The sequence below is a fragment of the Cervus elaphus genome, chromosome 7, assembly GCF_910594005.1.
Source record: "Cervus elaphus chromosome 7, mCerEla1.1, whole genome shotgun sequence".
In the NCBI taxonomy this organism is placed as follows: Eukaryota; Metazoa; Chordata; class Mammalia; order Artiodactyla; family Cervidae; genus Cervus; species Cervus elaphus.
The window spans coordinates 46,181,213-46,196,815 of NC_057821.1; the positions used below are offsets into that span (position 1 = coordinate 46,181,213).

Consider the following 15,603-nt stretch of genomic DNA (forward strand, 5'->3'; position numbering starts at 1 on the left):
TCTTCTAAAGTCTGCATTTGAAAATTTTCTCATTAATTTTTTTGCAACAGACAGATAGCATGAACTTGTTTCTCGAATTACCTTTTCTGACCTTTTGCCAGATGATAATTACAAAAAAAGGAAAGCCTGGAAGACTTGTAAAAAAAAATTAAGCTTATCAAGTAGCTAAAATGGCCCTTCTGTGCTGGTGTCGATTTCAAAATTAACATTTTGGTTCATGTGCTTCTAATAATCACTGACCCTTACTTCATGTACTTTCCACAGGAAATGAATACAGCAGAAATTACTTTGACCCACTGATGGATGAGGAAATAAACCCAAGGCAGTGTGGGATGGAGGTCAGCCAAGAGGGTGAGCTAGAATTAAGTATGTAATTTTTGTGTCAGAATATTCTTCCCCATTCATGAAAATGAGGTGACAAAGATCACACATGCAGTTCCATTTAGATTTTTGCAGCTTACAATTTAAATGGGAAGTTTTAACCACTAACGACGTGATGGGCAGTGAAGGTAATTTCTGATCAAGGACAGCAAGCTGGTTACCTAGAGGAAGTGAGAACTGGCTTTCATGCAACACTGCTGTACACAGTTTGCAGCCCTTCCAAGGCCCGTGTCATGTATATGAGGCGAGTCATCACTTTACAAATGCCGGCTCAGCCCTTCACGTTTAAAAGGAGCATTCCTCAATAAACTTCATCTAGCATGTGAGATTTCCATACCCAGGGACTAGTGGATTTCTTTCACTGAAGCCTTAGGACCACCGTTTAAGTTTTAAACCACAAAGGTGTAGGGATAAGATGATTTCTCCTTCTCGTATCTTGATTCTAGCTGTGGTTGCAAAATAACAATTTAGAATTGCTCATTATGTGCCCACCGCCCTGCGTATTTGGTAGTTTACAAAGCGTTCTAGCCATGACGCTTAGTAATTTCTTAGTAACTACATTCGCATATCTATGAATTAGCTGAAGAGAAATTTACCATAAATATGTTCTTTTAGCATCCATATAAGTTCATAAGGGTCTTCTCAGGTGGCACAGTGGTAAAGAATCTGCCTGCCAATGCAGGAGACACAGGAGATGCGGGTTCGATCCCTGAGTTTGGAAGATTCCAGGATGAGGAAAATGGCAACCCACTCCAGCATTCTTGCCTGGAAAATCCCATAAACAGAGGAACCTGGTGGGCTACTAGTCCACGGGGTCCCAGAGAGTGAGCAGACACGACCTTGCCACAAGTTGATAATAGAATTCTATATGATCAATTAGTGAAGTTGTTCCTTGAGGTTTTTGAGATAATGACAGTGACAAATATTATTCAGCGTCATTTGCAACCCAAAAGATCATATTTCACCATGGGGCTCCAGACATTGTATCTGCCTTCTAGGGGAAGGGGAACATGTTTGAGGTATGTATGTATGTTCTAATTCCGTGACTAAGGTGGTCATCCAACTTGGCATAATGTTTAAGTTCAGTTCTATCCAGTGGTAGGACATCCACTAAATGACCCTTTAACCCTCTTCTAAGAACCATGTTTTTATACTATTGTTATTTTTGGTAATGACATGACCTTGGTGCTTTATCCTTGTAGAAGAATAAAATAGTTCTTGAATTCTCTATTATACCACAAGAGCATATATAGAAGAATGTAAGACCACCTAAGTTTGCTCTTTCTTATATGCATGTAGTACAAAAATGTATCTTGGGAGTAGCTAATGTAAAACAGTTGCTCACTTTGATTTAATGCTTATAAATTCTACTACATGATTTGACAAACCATAGTGGCCTATTCTGATTCTTGTGTAATAGATGTCATAATCTATTGAATATGAGATCCTTTTTATTGGAGAAGTTATATTATAAATGCCCTGCAATGTATATTTTAAAATCATTGTTCCAATTATTATTGATTTCAAGTTTTTTTAGACAAAGGCAGCATATTCAACAGAATTTTGAGTCTATGACCTATAAAATAACTAAATAGCCATGATGATTAATAATTTTTTGTAATTACACTTACATATCTGTAAATTAGCTGATCTGAAAGTTATCATAAATATGCTCTTTTAGCACCCATGTGTGTGTTAGTGACTTAGTCATGTCCGACTCTTTGCAATCCCATGGACTGTAACCCACCAGGCTCCTCTGTCTATGGGGATTCTCCAGGCAAGAATACTGGAGTGGGTTGCCATGCTCTCCTCCAGGGGATCTTTCTGACCCAAGGATCAAACCAATGTCTCCTGCATCTCTGGCATCGCAGGTAGATTATTTTACTGCTGAGCCACTGGGGAAGCCATTATAGTAACAATTATTAAGATAAAGTGACAAAGCTCAAGTGGAGTTCACATGATCTTCTTGTGGTCAACAGATGAGAGCCTTGTGGAGGGGACTTTGAGTTCTGAATACCCGGTGAGTTCCAGAAAGAATCTTGAACACTACAAAAAGGATAGTGAAGCCATCTCTGCCGACAGTGAGGAGACCGAAAGAAGCACTCAGAAAAACGTAATTCTGCCAGGAAGTCCTTCATTGGAACAGGTCAGCACTAAATCTAAATCAAGAAATGTAGACTAAGCTCACTTTTTGAAATAATAGTTGAAATATCAATCCTGCACATCATCTCCTGGTTTTAGTTACCAATGCACCACTTCCTGACTTGCTCCATGACTGTCTGAGTCTTTCCCTCTGTCTTTCATAATATATTTTATCACACAGAGCTTACACTATCATATCAACATCAATCCAAGCCCTTGCACAATTTAGTTTCACTTCACTTTTTAAAATTTCATGTTAGGGAGATCATTTCTAGCATGTGATGAAGTACCTGTAAGAAAACCTGAAACCAGCACAAACTTACTTGAAGAAAATTAAGAACTACTTGGGCTCGTTTGCATAAGCATCATATAAATATGTGAATAATCTCTTATTTATGAAGTCACCATTAAGGGACTTAACTTGTGCAATGTTGTGATTAATGCCACGCAATCTTTAGCCTGTGGATCGTGTTGACTTCAGAAATATCCTTTCTGTTTCCCACACCTGCAGTTTCTACTTTTGTGTGGTGTAGTATCATATGTTCAGGTTTGCGAAGGAGAGGAAAAGCATTTCTTCTGTGTAGTCACCTTATCCATCTCCAATAAAAAGGAAAGAATCCCCCAAGTCTAGGGGTGTGTGTGTGTGTGTGTGTGTGTGTGTGTGTAGTTTTTGTGAAAGGTAAGTAGATTCAGGTTGAAATGGAACAAAAGTCTATCATCAAGTAAAGAAAAAAAAAACTGTTCTCAATGATGTCTTTCAAAATACCAGGTTACAAGTGGAAATATTTTCCACTTTAGAATAGAGGAGAAATAGCTTAGTTTGGGGAGGTATTCTCTAATTTGGAGAGTTTATTTTCTTTCATAACATAGTTTATTTTCTTCATTTGTGCCTCTTAGATACGAATATCCTGGGCACATTAGGTTGTAACTATTCTGAGTTTTCTCAGGTAAATGATCCTAATTAGCAAGTACATGTTTGAGTGCTCAGTTACTCGGTTGTGTCCAACTCTTTGCAAACTGAGGGACTGTAGCCTGCCAGGATCCTCTGTCCATGGGATTCTCCAGGCAAGAATACTAAAGTTCGTTATCATGCCCTCCTCCAGGGGATCTTCCTGACCCAGGGATCGAACTCACATCTCTTAGGTCTCCTGCATTTTCAGGGAGGTTCTTTACCACCAGTGCTACCTGGGAAGCAATGCACAGGCACTATGCCTACAGTGGATTGAACTGTGTTCTCCTGAACTGCTTAATCCTGGTAGCTGTGACTGATCTTGTTTGGAAGTAGGGTCTCTGCAGTGTAATTAATAAACTGAGGATCTTCAGATGAAATCATCCTGAATGTATATGTTGTTGTTGTTCAGTCACTAAGAACTGTCTGACTCTGTGACACCATGGACTGCAGCCTGCCAGGCTCCTCTATTCTCCATTACTTGCCAACGTTTGCTCAAACTCATGTCCATCGAGTTGGTGATGCTCTTTAAGCAGCTCATCCTCTGTCAGCCCCTTCTCCTTTTGCCTTCAACCTTTCCCAGCAGCAGGGTCTTTTCCAGTGAGTTGATTCTTCGCATCAGGTGACCAAAGTATTAGAGCTTCAGCATCAGTCCTTCCAATGAATATTCAGGATTGGTTTCCTTTAGGATGGACTGGTTGGATCTCCTTGCAGTCCAAAGGACTCTTAAGAGTCTTCTCCAGCACCACAACTTGAAAGCATAAATTTAGATGACTTAAATGATCAACTTAGATGATCAATTTAGATGAATTTAAATGATTGAGCTCTAAATCCAATGACTAGTGTCCTTAAAAGAGAAAGAAGAGAGAGGATTTGAGGATTTGAGCCACAGCCCCACGTAGGAGGGAAGCGATGTGAAGACAGAGGCAGAATGGAGTGATGCATCTACAGGAAAGAAGCAGCAAGGACTGCGGCAGTCACCACAGGCAGGAGAGAGGCTCAGCCTGGATTGTCCCCTAGAGCTTCACAAAGGAGCCAGCCCTGAAAGCACCTTGATCAGACCTCTCTCATCACAACTGTGAAGCTGACATTTCTGCTATTTGAAGCCCCAGAACTTGAGATAATTTGCTATGGTAGCAACAGGCGAGAAATATGGCTGCAAGGGTGGGGGACCCCGTGAGCTGGGTTATGCGTCTTCATGGGTTTTAATTGGAGTATAATTGCTTAACAATATTGTATTAGTTTCTGTTGTACAACGAAGTGAATCAACCCCAAGTATACATAAGTCCCCTCCCTCTTGGACTTACCCCTCACCCCTCCGCCTCACCCACCCTCTAGGTCATCACAGAGCTCCGTGAGCTCCCGGTGTTATGCAGCAGCTTCCCACTGGCTATCTGTCTCTTTTACACATGGCGATGTATAGATGTCAATTCCAATCTCCTTGTTCATCCCACCCCCCTTGCCCCCATGTGTCCATGTGTCTGTTGAGTACATCTTCCTCTCTATTCCTGCCTTGCAAATAGCTTCTTCTGTACCATTTTTCTAGATTGCACATATACACAGTAACATGTGGCATTTTTCTCTTTGACTTACTTCACAAAGAAGACAGAGAGATGGTCAAGAGGCACATGAAAAGATGCTCAACATCACCGATTATTAGAGAAATGCAAATCAAAACTCCAACAAAGGTATGGGTCAAAATGACCGTCATCAAAAGATCTACAAACAATACATGCTGGAGAGGGCATGGAGGAGAGGGAACCGTCTTGCACTGTTGGTGGGAATGTAAATGGCTACAGCCTCTGTGGAGAACAGTATGTGCTGTGCTAAGTCAGTTCAGTCGTGTCCGACTCTGTGCGACCCCATGGACTGCAGTCCTCCAGGCTCCTCTGTTCATGGGATTCTCCGGGCAAGAATACTGGAGCGGGTTGCCATTTCCTCCTCCAGGGGATCTTCCCGACCCAGGGATTGAACCTGCATCTCTTGTACCTCCTGCATTGCAGGTGGATTCTTTACCGCTGAGCCACCAGGGAAGCCCTGGAGAACAGTATGGAAGTTCCTTAAAAAACTAAAAGCAGAACTACTATATGACCCAGCTATCCCACTACTGGGCATTGATCTTGAGAAATTTGTGGCTATTTTGACAATACTTTGCATCTTTATCGAGACAGTACTCTCAGAAGTCACTGAGGTGAAAACAAATGCATGACTCTGTCTCTGTGACATAAGCCTTTTTTAAACCATTATTTTTCAGATATATTTTCTGATACATTGACAATCCAACATTTCCATTTTTTTTGTATGTGTGGTGCCATGGTATGTTTTTCAACTCACCATCATGCTTTAAAGAAGAAGCACACGGATTCCTTTAGGACATGGAGCTGGTGGTTTTTATATCCTCATCCTGTGAAAGATAAGCTGAGGAGCAGAAAGCTCACCTGCTGTGCAGTGTGGAGGCTCCAGCCCAGGGTCTGGGGGCTCAGTGAGAGCAGAACTCAAGGCCGCGTGTTCACAGGATGTCAGTATCAGGGAAGAGTAAAAACATCCATGAGAATCTAAGTGCTTCACAGATGTCACCGTTATTCCCTTCTAACAACAAATTTTATGATCTTCTCTATTTCTTTTCCGAATCTATGTGTCTTAAATTGTGTGAAGCATGACCTAGACTGACTGAATAAAAGACCAAGTGAAAAGGCATGCGCTGCTGGAAGAACACTCAGACAGACGCTACGGTGGCGGAAGGCTGAGCGTTGGAGTCAGAATTCTGTGTGAGAGGTGGATGCCGGGGCACTTGAAAGGTGCAGGGTCACAGAGAAGTGATGTGACTTCCCTGAGATCGGTTCCCTCATCTGTACATCAAGGGCGGTGTGATCTGCTTTAGTACGTTGTTGGCGGGATGAGATGAACGTCTAGCAAGAATCCAGCACAAAGTAGGTGCTCATTAAATCGCAGGAGGACGAGCGAGAGAAAACGTTCTATGGCCCCCTTCTCAGCTCACCATGTCCCTCCCCCACTGTGTCAGAAGTTTCCTGAACACCCCAATCAGCCTTGTCTGTGGGAAAAAGCTTCAGATCTTGATTTAGAGCTCATGGCGTACCCTTGGTTTTGGTATTTATATGACCTTGAACCTCTGTGTGAAATATGGCTGAATAATTTGAACAATGCATGTAGCTGTGGTTAAGGAGATGTGTCCACGTGCCTGGCAGTTGTTCATTTTATATATTTGTCCAGACTGTGACCTATTCGTACTTTTTAATGTGACTTGAGTGGTGAACTGATACGTAAAAGAAGTCAAAGTGTTTAAATGGAGGTAGTGGGTGATCCTGAAAGGTGTGTTGTTAGGTGTATCCACACATGCTAGGGAAAGGAGAAGGAAGTAAGGTCTCCAATGTCATTTTTCACAAGGAGACTAATCCCATCTTGGGACCTCTACCCTCTCCACCTAGTCTAAATCTAATCATTCCCCCGAAGTCCCTTTTCTGATTATAATCATACTGGGGATTAAAGTTTAAACATGTGAAGTTTGAGCGAACACAATTCAGTCCGAAGAGATCTCCTTTAAAAGATGCTAGATTTTCATGAAAACTTTTCTACATAGATCGTAGCTCATGAAAAATTCATTTACCCTGAGTACTGAAGAATGTACTTGTTTCAGAAATGTTTTGACTGAAGTGCCTCTAATGGCTGAGTGCTTCGTTTATTTTAGGATAGAGCTTTGGATGGGAAAGAAGCCTGGGGCTGGGAAAGAACTCTGCTCAGAGACGGTGGACTGCCAAGGCTCTGAGAAGGTGTATTCCTTCTTGTCTGTTGGAGACCCAAAGTGCTTCAAAATATATTCCTGGAAGAAGATTTTGACATGCACTTTTAGGAGGAACAAATTAAAATAAAACTGCTTATTTTATGGCTAATACTTAGAGATTTCCTTCACTCATTTGAGCTCACTTCACTCATTTGCACCATAAAAATTTGGGGCCATTTATCAATTTTGAAAGGATAAAATCTTTTGAAACATGTGCTGAAAAGGTACCATTTTTTTTGCTATTTAGATGGCTCACCTGGGGTGTTTAATCAATCTGTTAGGCTATAAAGTGGTACCAGGGAATACAGTTTGAAAAGGAACAGAAAATAAATTTATATTCATGTAATTGAAATTTTCTAGCAAAAACAATGATTTGACTCCAGGTTTCTCTAAGTGGAAATTTAGATGATCTCATTTCCAAAGAATAGAAAGGTTAAATGTATGTATATGTGTGTGTGTGTATGTGTGTGTGTGTGAGAGAGAGAGAGAGAGAGAGAGAGAGAGACTGACATATCAATGTCAATTTAAATATCAGTGAAACTGCTACAGATTCATTAAAATGAAAAAAAAGAAGGTATATGAGAAATAGATCTTAGTAAGAACGTTTTTGATGCTGTGTCCCATCTACCAAGTTCATCGAAATGTGAGTTCTATGTAGAATTTGCAGAAATTCAAGGAAAATGCCAGGGTGCTCAAGCCTTTAGATCCAGTATGTTGGGTATATTTACAAAAACCTCTCAGACAGGAAGTCAGACTGCAGGAGGTCTCATTTTCAATATGTCTGCATAACACCAATAAATAGTAACAAAAGTTATATCTCAATATGGCAAGAAGTAGCCTTCTTTAATTTTGCCTCCCATTTTTTTTTTCTCTAATACATTTGCTGACCACAGCGCTCATTAGTGGTAAATAAAAAGGAGCGACAGTAAATAATAATTCTTTGTAGTTATACAGTGCCTTTGATCAGAGCACCTCAAAGTTTTCATGACTCATTAATCTGTGAAATACATCAGTGAAGTATAAAGGTGTCAAGGATTACTATCCTCCTTTTGTAAGCAGATAAACTGAGGCATTTGCAAAAAACTACCAAGGTCATTCAATGATTTGATGACAGAATTAGGGACATGATCTATAAACCAGATCTAATTAGAGCAAAGACAAACAGGGCTCAACGGAAGCCAGTTGCTTCTGTGAAGTTGCTGAGAAGCTTTATGTATTGCCTGGAAACAACACTGCTTTAGAAGACAGGCTTTTTATTTAGCTTCCATTTTGAGTGATTTCTTCCATTTAGTGATGAAGACTTCTCCACAGCTTCCTGTTTAGATCACTTAATATTGAGCCATTTCCTTGAGATTTCTTTGGCTTGCATTTCTTCTACTTTAAGAAAGAATATGGGGACTGGACTTCCCTGGATGTCCAGCAGTTGGAACTTCACTTTCCAATGCAGAGGTTGTAGCTGGGGAGTTAGAATCCCACCTGCCTCATGGCCAAGGTACAGAAACAGTGCAACAAATTCAATAAAGACTTAAAGAAACAATGTATTTCTTATGAAACAGCTTAAGTTAATTACTAATAGAGAAAATAAAAATAATTTTTACATGTACCTATACATGTCCATGGGCTTCCCTCATAGCTCAGTTGGTAAAGAATCTGCCTGCGATGCAGGAGACCCTGGTGCGATTCCTGGGTCAGGAAGATCCACTGGAGAAGGGATAAGCTTCCCACTCCATGATTCTTGGGCTTCCCTTGTGGCTCGGCTGGTAAAGAATCTGTCTGCAATGTGTGAGACCTGGGTTGGATCCCTGGGTTGGGAAGATCCCCTGGAGAAGGGAAAGGCTACCCACTCCAGTATTCTGGCCTGGAAAATTCCAAGGACTAAGTCCATGGGGTCGCAAAGAGTTGGATACAACTGAGCGACTTTCACTTTCCCTTTCTTTCATACATGTCCATGGGCTTCCCAGGTGGTGCTCTTGGTAAAGAATCTTCCTGCCAATGCAGGAGACATAAGAGACAAGGGTTCTGTCCCTGGGTTGGGAAGATCCCCTGGAGAAGGAAGTGGCAAACTGCTCCAGTATTCTTGTCTGGAAAATTCCATGGACAGAGGAGCCTAGAGAGAGATAGTCCATGGGGTCGCAAAGAGTCAAACATGACCAAGCACACATTGTTTGCTTATACATGTCCACATCTATAAATGTTTAGTCAATGAAATACGAATCTGTCTATTATCAATTGATTTTGAAGCAATATTCTGCAGAACGGTATTGCACTCTACTTTGCAATTTCCATATAAATGAATGTTAAAAGGATAAATCCTGCAATATTTTTTTTTTTCTGAAGCCAACTTCTCAGTTCCAAGATGACAAATCACATTTTCTTGAAAACTAACCTCGCTCATAAAAATAACTCATTATATGGTTTCTTGAAAGAAAAAATATTAATTTTTTACGTGATTAGTTTTTCATTGCTCTTTCACTCTGTTGTTGTTCAGTCTCTAAGTCATGTCTGCTTTTTGTGACCCCATGGACTGCAGCACCCAGGCTTCCCTGTCCTCCACAATCTCCCAGACTTTGCTCAAATTCATGTCCATTGAGTCGGTGATGCCATCCAACTATCTCATCCTCTGTTGCCCCCTTCTCCTCCTGCCCTCAATCTTTCCCAGCATCAAAGTCTTTTCCAATGAGTGAGTTCTTCACATCAAGTGGCCAAAGTATTGGAACTTCAGCTTCAGCATCAGTCCTTCCAATAAATGTTCAGGGTTGATTTCCTTTTACCCTGTTATGGTTACTTAAATTTTCAAAGGTTTGTGCTGTGAGACCCCATCTAAAAGGGAATATATTACCTCGTTTGCACACACAGAGAATTTTGTATTTTATATCTTTCTCTCTATCCCTGTTTCCTAGTACAGTTGACCCTTGAATCATGTGAGGGTTAGGGGACCCCCAAGAAGTGGAAAATTCATGGATAAATTTATAGCTGGCCTTTTCATCATTGATTTCATATCCTAAGATTCAACCAACCTGTGATGGTGTAGGATGTATTTAGTGAGAAAAGAATCTGCATATAAGTGAACCAGAGCAGTTCAAACTCATGTGGTTCAAGGGTCACCATATACATAGACCTTCAAGACTGCCCTTTTAAAAACATTTTTATTGGAGTATAGTTGCTAAGACTGCCCATTGACTTCCTTGTTATTTGGCTGACCATTAACTTTTCTCATGTTATTAATATCTGTTTTATTTTTATGACACACCAAGACTCTTTTATTGTTATCTCCATTGCTTTTCAGATAAAACTCAATGTCACTGGTTGTTTAAATGTGGCCTGTCAACCTCTCTTAGGATACTTGAGGTGCTAATTAGAATGTACATTCCTGGGTATCCACACAGACCTACTAACTCATAATCTCTGGAGAAGGAGTCAGAAAGGATAAATTTAACAGAAACACGCTGGGAGATTTTATTCACATTTAACTTAAGACCTTTCTTCATCTTATAATTTTAGATAATACTTCTATAGCACTCACCATGTGTGAGGCATTGTTCTAAGCACTTTATATACGATAACATTTAATTCTCATATACAGTTTTGAGAGGTTATGACTTTAAAAACAGTATCTTGCTAAGACCATGAATTCTTATTCCTCACATACATTTGTAATCTACTAATCGTAAATGAGAGAAGACCACACCTCTAAAATACCAGGCAGCTTTTCCTATTTAACTTATAGGAAGTTATAAAAGCAGTATAAGAGTTCCTGATAACCCTTCACTCAGAGGGAACTGGTTTTTAAAAATTATCACTGGAGTGGTAAAATTATGAGATCTTCCCCCCACCCCCCCATGGTAGAGTTAGTTCATTCAATCTATCTTTGAGTCCTGGCTATAGATGAAGGGATATTTTCAGAAAAAATGTTGAATTTATTTTCATTTTTCATTGTTAGTTTTCATTTTTAGGGTCTTAAAATTTGCTCACTAATAGCTCACTATTAAGTTCATTAATAAGTGCTCACTAATAAGTCCTAATAATAAGTGCTCACTAATAAATTCTCTCAAGAAAAACCAAGACCAAATTTCCCCCAAGGATGTTTTGGGGTGTGGTCGTGCTGAGTCGCTCAATAGTATCTGACTGTCTGGGACTGTATGTAGCCCATCAAGCTCCCTGTCCATGTTTTGGGGATAAGCAAGGAAATATGAACATGGACATGGTGTTAAATGATATTAATTTTTCAAATATACTAAAATTAACTGTATTGAGTACCAGGCATTGGGTCAGGAATTTTTGATACTTTTTTTTTTTTTTGCACATAACCACGGGAGACAGGTGTGATGATTCTCATGTTTTAGGTGAGGAAACTGAAGCTGCAAGCCTGTTATTCTTTTCTCACTTTTCACCCAGAATTCTCAGATGCCCCTGTACCCTTTCCTTGACTCCTCAAATTTTCTTTCATTCCATTCTTTGAGGTGGATACTGTAGCATTTTGCTGGAGGAGGTCACAGGTACATACTCTTTCCAACCCTTGTATCCGTGGATTCTTACATTCCTCCATGGCTTTCCTTTAGGGTCGTTACAACTCGAGTCTCACATTTGAGAGAACTGATGAAAATATATTTAAATAGCATGCCATTTAAATTATTTTTTAAAAAGCAATTTTCCACTGTAGATTTAGAAACCAACAGATCTATTTTAGCCAGCATAATTTCTGATTAACTAATTTAATCTGTGCAAAATTACATAAGCAAACCCGAAACAAGCCTCCATCAATTTTCTTGCCTTTGGATGTAACATAATATTTTCAAAAATGAACCAAATAGAGTAATTAGCCCCCAGGCAGAGCAAATGGCTCTAACAGCCATCTCCCACACATTTCTATGGTGGAAAGACTGAATATGAATACACAAATGTGGCAGCCATGGGTTAAAGCCCTGCATGTACCCTCTTAAGTAACAGTTTGGAATATTAATACCTAGGGTTACCTTTTCAGAAGTTCAAGGTAAGAGAAGAGAATTATATCTTCCCTTTAGGCTACTGAAATCTGTCTTCTGATGGACTGTCTGATTTCAACCTTCCAGGGGTCTTTGCTGGTGGCTCAGTGGTAAATAATCTGCCTGCAATGCAGGAGACCTGGGTTTGATCCCTGAGTGGGGAAGATCCTCTGGAGAAGAGAATGGCAACCCCATCCAATATTTTTGCCTGGGGAATCCCATGGACAGAGGAACCTGGCAGGCTACAGTTCATGGGGTTGCAAAGAGTTGGGCACGACTTACCGACAACAATAATAGCAATATGATTTTGACAGTGCTTGAAAGTAAACAGACTTTCTTGCATTGTTAACAGAGGGTCACTTTCCACACTAATTGTCCCTCAGGGAGAGAACCTTGCCAGTGTAAGAGACGACAGAGTGATCGATATGAAAATGCCAGGGGAGTATTGTATGAAATGCCGCTTTCATGGTGCTTTGATGGTGATGATGTGATGGTGTCAGGGGATGCCACTCCCTCCACAATTAAGAAATACTGAATTAAATAGTATGACTCCATATAGGAAGCATTGACTAATTTGATGAAAGTAATTTTGATTCAATGTGTATATTATATTGTAAAATATAGAGAAAAAGGCAAAGCAATTTTCCAGGGGAAGAGGTGTCCCTGATGGTAAAACTAACTCATCCTTCCTCATTGCGGCTTATCACTCTCCCCTCCTTTTAAATTCCCCATTTTATTTATACAGGGCTTCCCTGGTGGCTCAGATGGTAAAGAATCTGCCTGCAATGCAGGAGACCCAAGCTCAGTCCCTGGCTCAGCAAGATCCCCTGGAGAAGGAAATGGCTACCCACTCCACTATTCTTGCCTGGAGTATTCCATGGACAGAGGAGCCTGGCGGGCTACAGTCCACGGGGTCGCGAGTCGGACACGACTGAGCGATTAATACTTTTCTTCATCGTGGTTGAGTTTTGCTTAGTTGCTCAGCCTTGTCCATCTTTTCTTCATACACCATTCTAAACCAATACTTTGCTCGTTTTCCTTATCTTCATAATCTTTTCTAGAACTAATTTTTTATTTTTCTTGGTTTTGTTTATTATTCATTCAATTTCTCTTTAATTGATTCCTCTCTTTATCTTTATTATTTCCTTTTATTGTATCACTCCATGATGTGCAAAGTATCCCAACCCTCATCCCAAATTTACTTCATCTATAAAGGCTGATGGTGCCATACACACACACCAAAAGGATGGAGGTTCCTCAGAAAACTAAAACTAAAGCTGCCATATGATCCAGTAATCCCATTCCTGGGCATATATCCATAGAAAACCATCATTTAAAAAGATACATGTACCCCAATATTTATTGCAACAACATTAGCAATAGTCAACACATGAAAGCAGCTTAAATGCCCATCGACAGAGGAATAGATAAAAAAGATGTAGTACATATGCACAATGGAATATTACTCAGCCGTAGAAAAGAATGAAACAACGGCAATTTCAGCAACCTGGATGGATCTAGAGATTTTCACCCTAAGTAAGCCAGCCAAAAAAAGACAAATATTATACGATATTGCTTCTATGTGGAATCTTAAAAACTGAACTTACATACAAAAGAGAAATAGAACCCCCCCCCCCCCAAAAAAAAGTATGGTTACCAAGGGGAAAGACGGGAGAAGGATGAGTTAGGGGTCTGGGATTAAGACAGGCACACTACTGTTTTATGTATAAACAGATAACCAACAAAGATCTACTATATTGCAGAGAGAACTCTACTTAATATTTTGTAATAACCTATAAGGGAAAAGAGTCTGAAAAAAGTAGATTATATAGTATGTATAGCTGTATATCGCTGTACACTTCAAAATAACACACCATTGTAAGTTAGCTACACTTCAATTAAAATATTTAACATTAAAAAAACTGGAGAAAAAGAGGATATGACAAGGCTTATTACTCATGTGATGATGCTTTTTGGGAAGAGCAGCTCAGGCTTACAAATAGCTTTCAAAAGCAGGGGGTGGAGACGGTTTGGCTTGACTGTGGTTGGGTGGTGGGGTCAGGGTGAAATTTCCGTGAGCAGCAGGTGCTTGTCTGATTTGAACTTCCCATTGACACCGAGGTGGGAAATGTCTGGAGTAGAAGAGGAGCTTGGGGTGGAGGGTGGGTCTTGAAACTGTTAATAGTCAAACAACAAAAAAGGAATCAGACTCTTGAGTACACCTGCATTTGCTTACTTTGGGGTTAATTTGCTTTTTTTCTTAAATGTCTTAAGGTAAAAGCATACATCATTGATTTTACATATCTTCACTACAATGTAGACTTTGAATGCTGTAAATGTTTTTCTCTCTATTTCTTGGCTCTATTCCACTAATTTAGAGATGTTATGCTTTATCATTTAGTTCAACATATTTTTCAATTTCTCCTTGGACCTCTTATTTGCTTTTCCTTGACTGAGAGGAAATCATTTAAGAGTGGAAACACATTTAGGGGAGCAGTGGTGGGGGACAGATGAAGTTTGGAACAGAATTTTTCTATTTGCATTTCCCATTTCCATTGTCAAAGAGGTAACGAATAAAGGAAGTGTTGGAGAAAAATAGTTGGAGATGTTGTTGACTAGCTATATGCTAAAGGTTGATCATAATAATGCTAAGGTTGTTCAAGCAGGAGGAGAAGGTTTTGTTGGTTTTTGAGCTTGCCAAAGGGTTTGGACAGTCTAGGTCAGACCAACATCTGGAGGCAGTGTAGGTGAAAGAAGGTTCAGGAAGTTATACAGCAGAGAGAGAAGCCCAGGATATGTCAGCAATAACACAATAGCAGCTGACTCCAAGAGATAAGGTACTTTGCTCTTTAAATTTTGCTTTCCTTTGAAGTGAGGTGAAGTGAAAGTCACTCAGTTGTGTCCTACTCTTTGCGACCCCATGGACTGTGTCCCTGGAATTCTCCAGGCCAGAATACTGGAGTGGGTAGCCATGACCTCCTCCAGGGGATCTTCCTAACCCAGGGATCGAACCTATGTCTCCCACATTGCAGACAGATTCTTTACCAGATGTATTTATGAATCCAATAGTCAACAGACTCATGAATTACTGGCCTTGTGATTTTAGCAATGAGTTAATTTTTTTAAGACACACTTGTACAGATGAATTGTGAATGTTAGTTCTTGGGTGGTCTGTTTCCTTGGATGATAGTGCTGTTCTGTTTTTATCCATCTTTGGTGTACCACCCGAGGCAGTGATAACTGAGCCATCCCGGGCTTGATTCCTAGAAGGGAATGGCTGGTCTCTGTGAGGCTGTCTCGGTATCCCTAGATTGAAGAAAGATGTGGATTAACCAGAAAAATAGGAACGC

At 40.1% G+C, this 15,603-nt stretch overlaps 1 protein-coding gene across 1 annotated transcript in view; it reads left to right on the plus strand.

The window, feature by feature from the left end:
* Window positions 1-2,563, plus strand: part of LOC122696839 (orofacial cleft 1 candidate gene 1 protein-like) — a 75,932-nt gene extending 73,369 nt beyond the window's left edge. The window contains exons 8-10 of the mRNA XM_043906961.1: window positions 265-351; window positions 1,232-1,315; window positions 2,361-2,563. Of these exons, the coding sequence (XP_043762896.1) occupies window positions 265-351; window positions 1,232-1,315; window positions 2,361-2,563 (374 nt within the window). The remainder of the gene's footprint in view (window positions 1-264; window positions 352-1,231; window positions 1,316-2,360) is intronic.
* The last annotated feature ends 13,040 nt before the right edge of the window (window positions 2,564-15,603 follow it).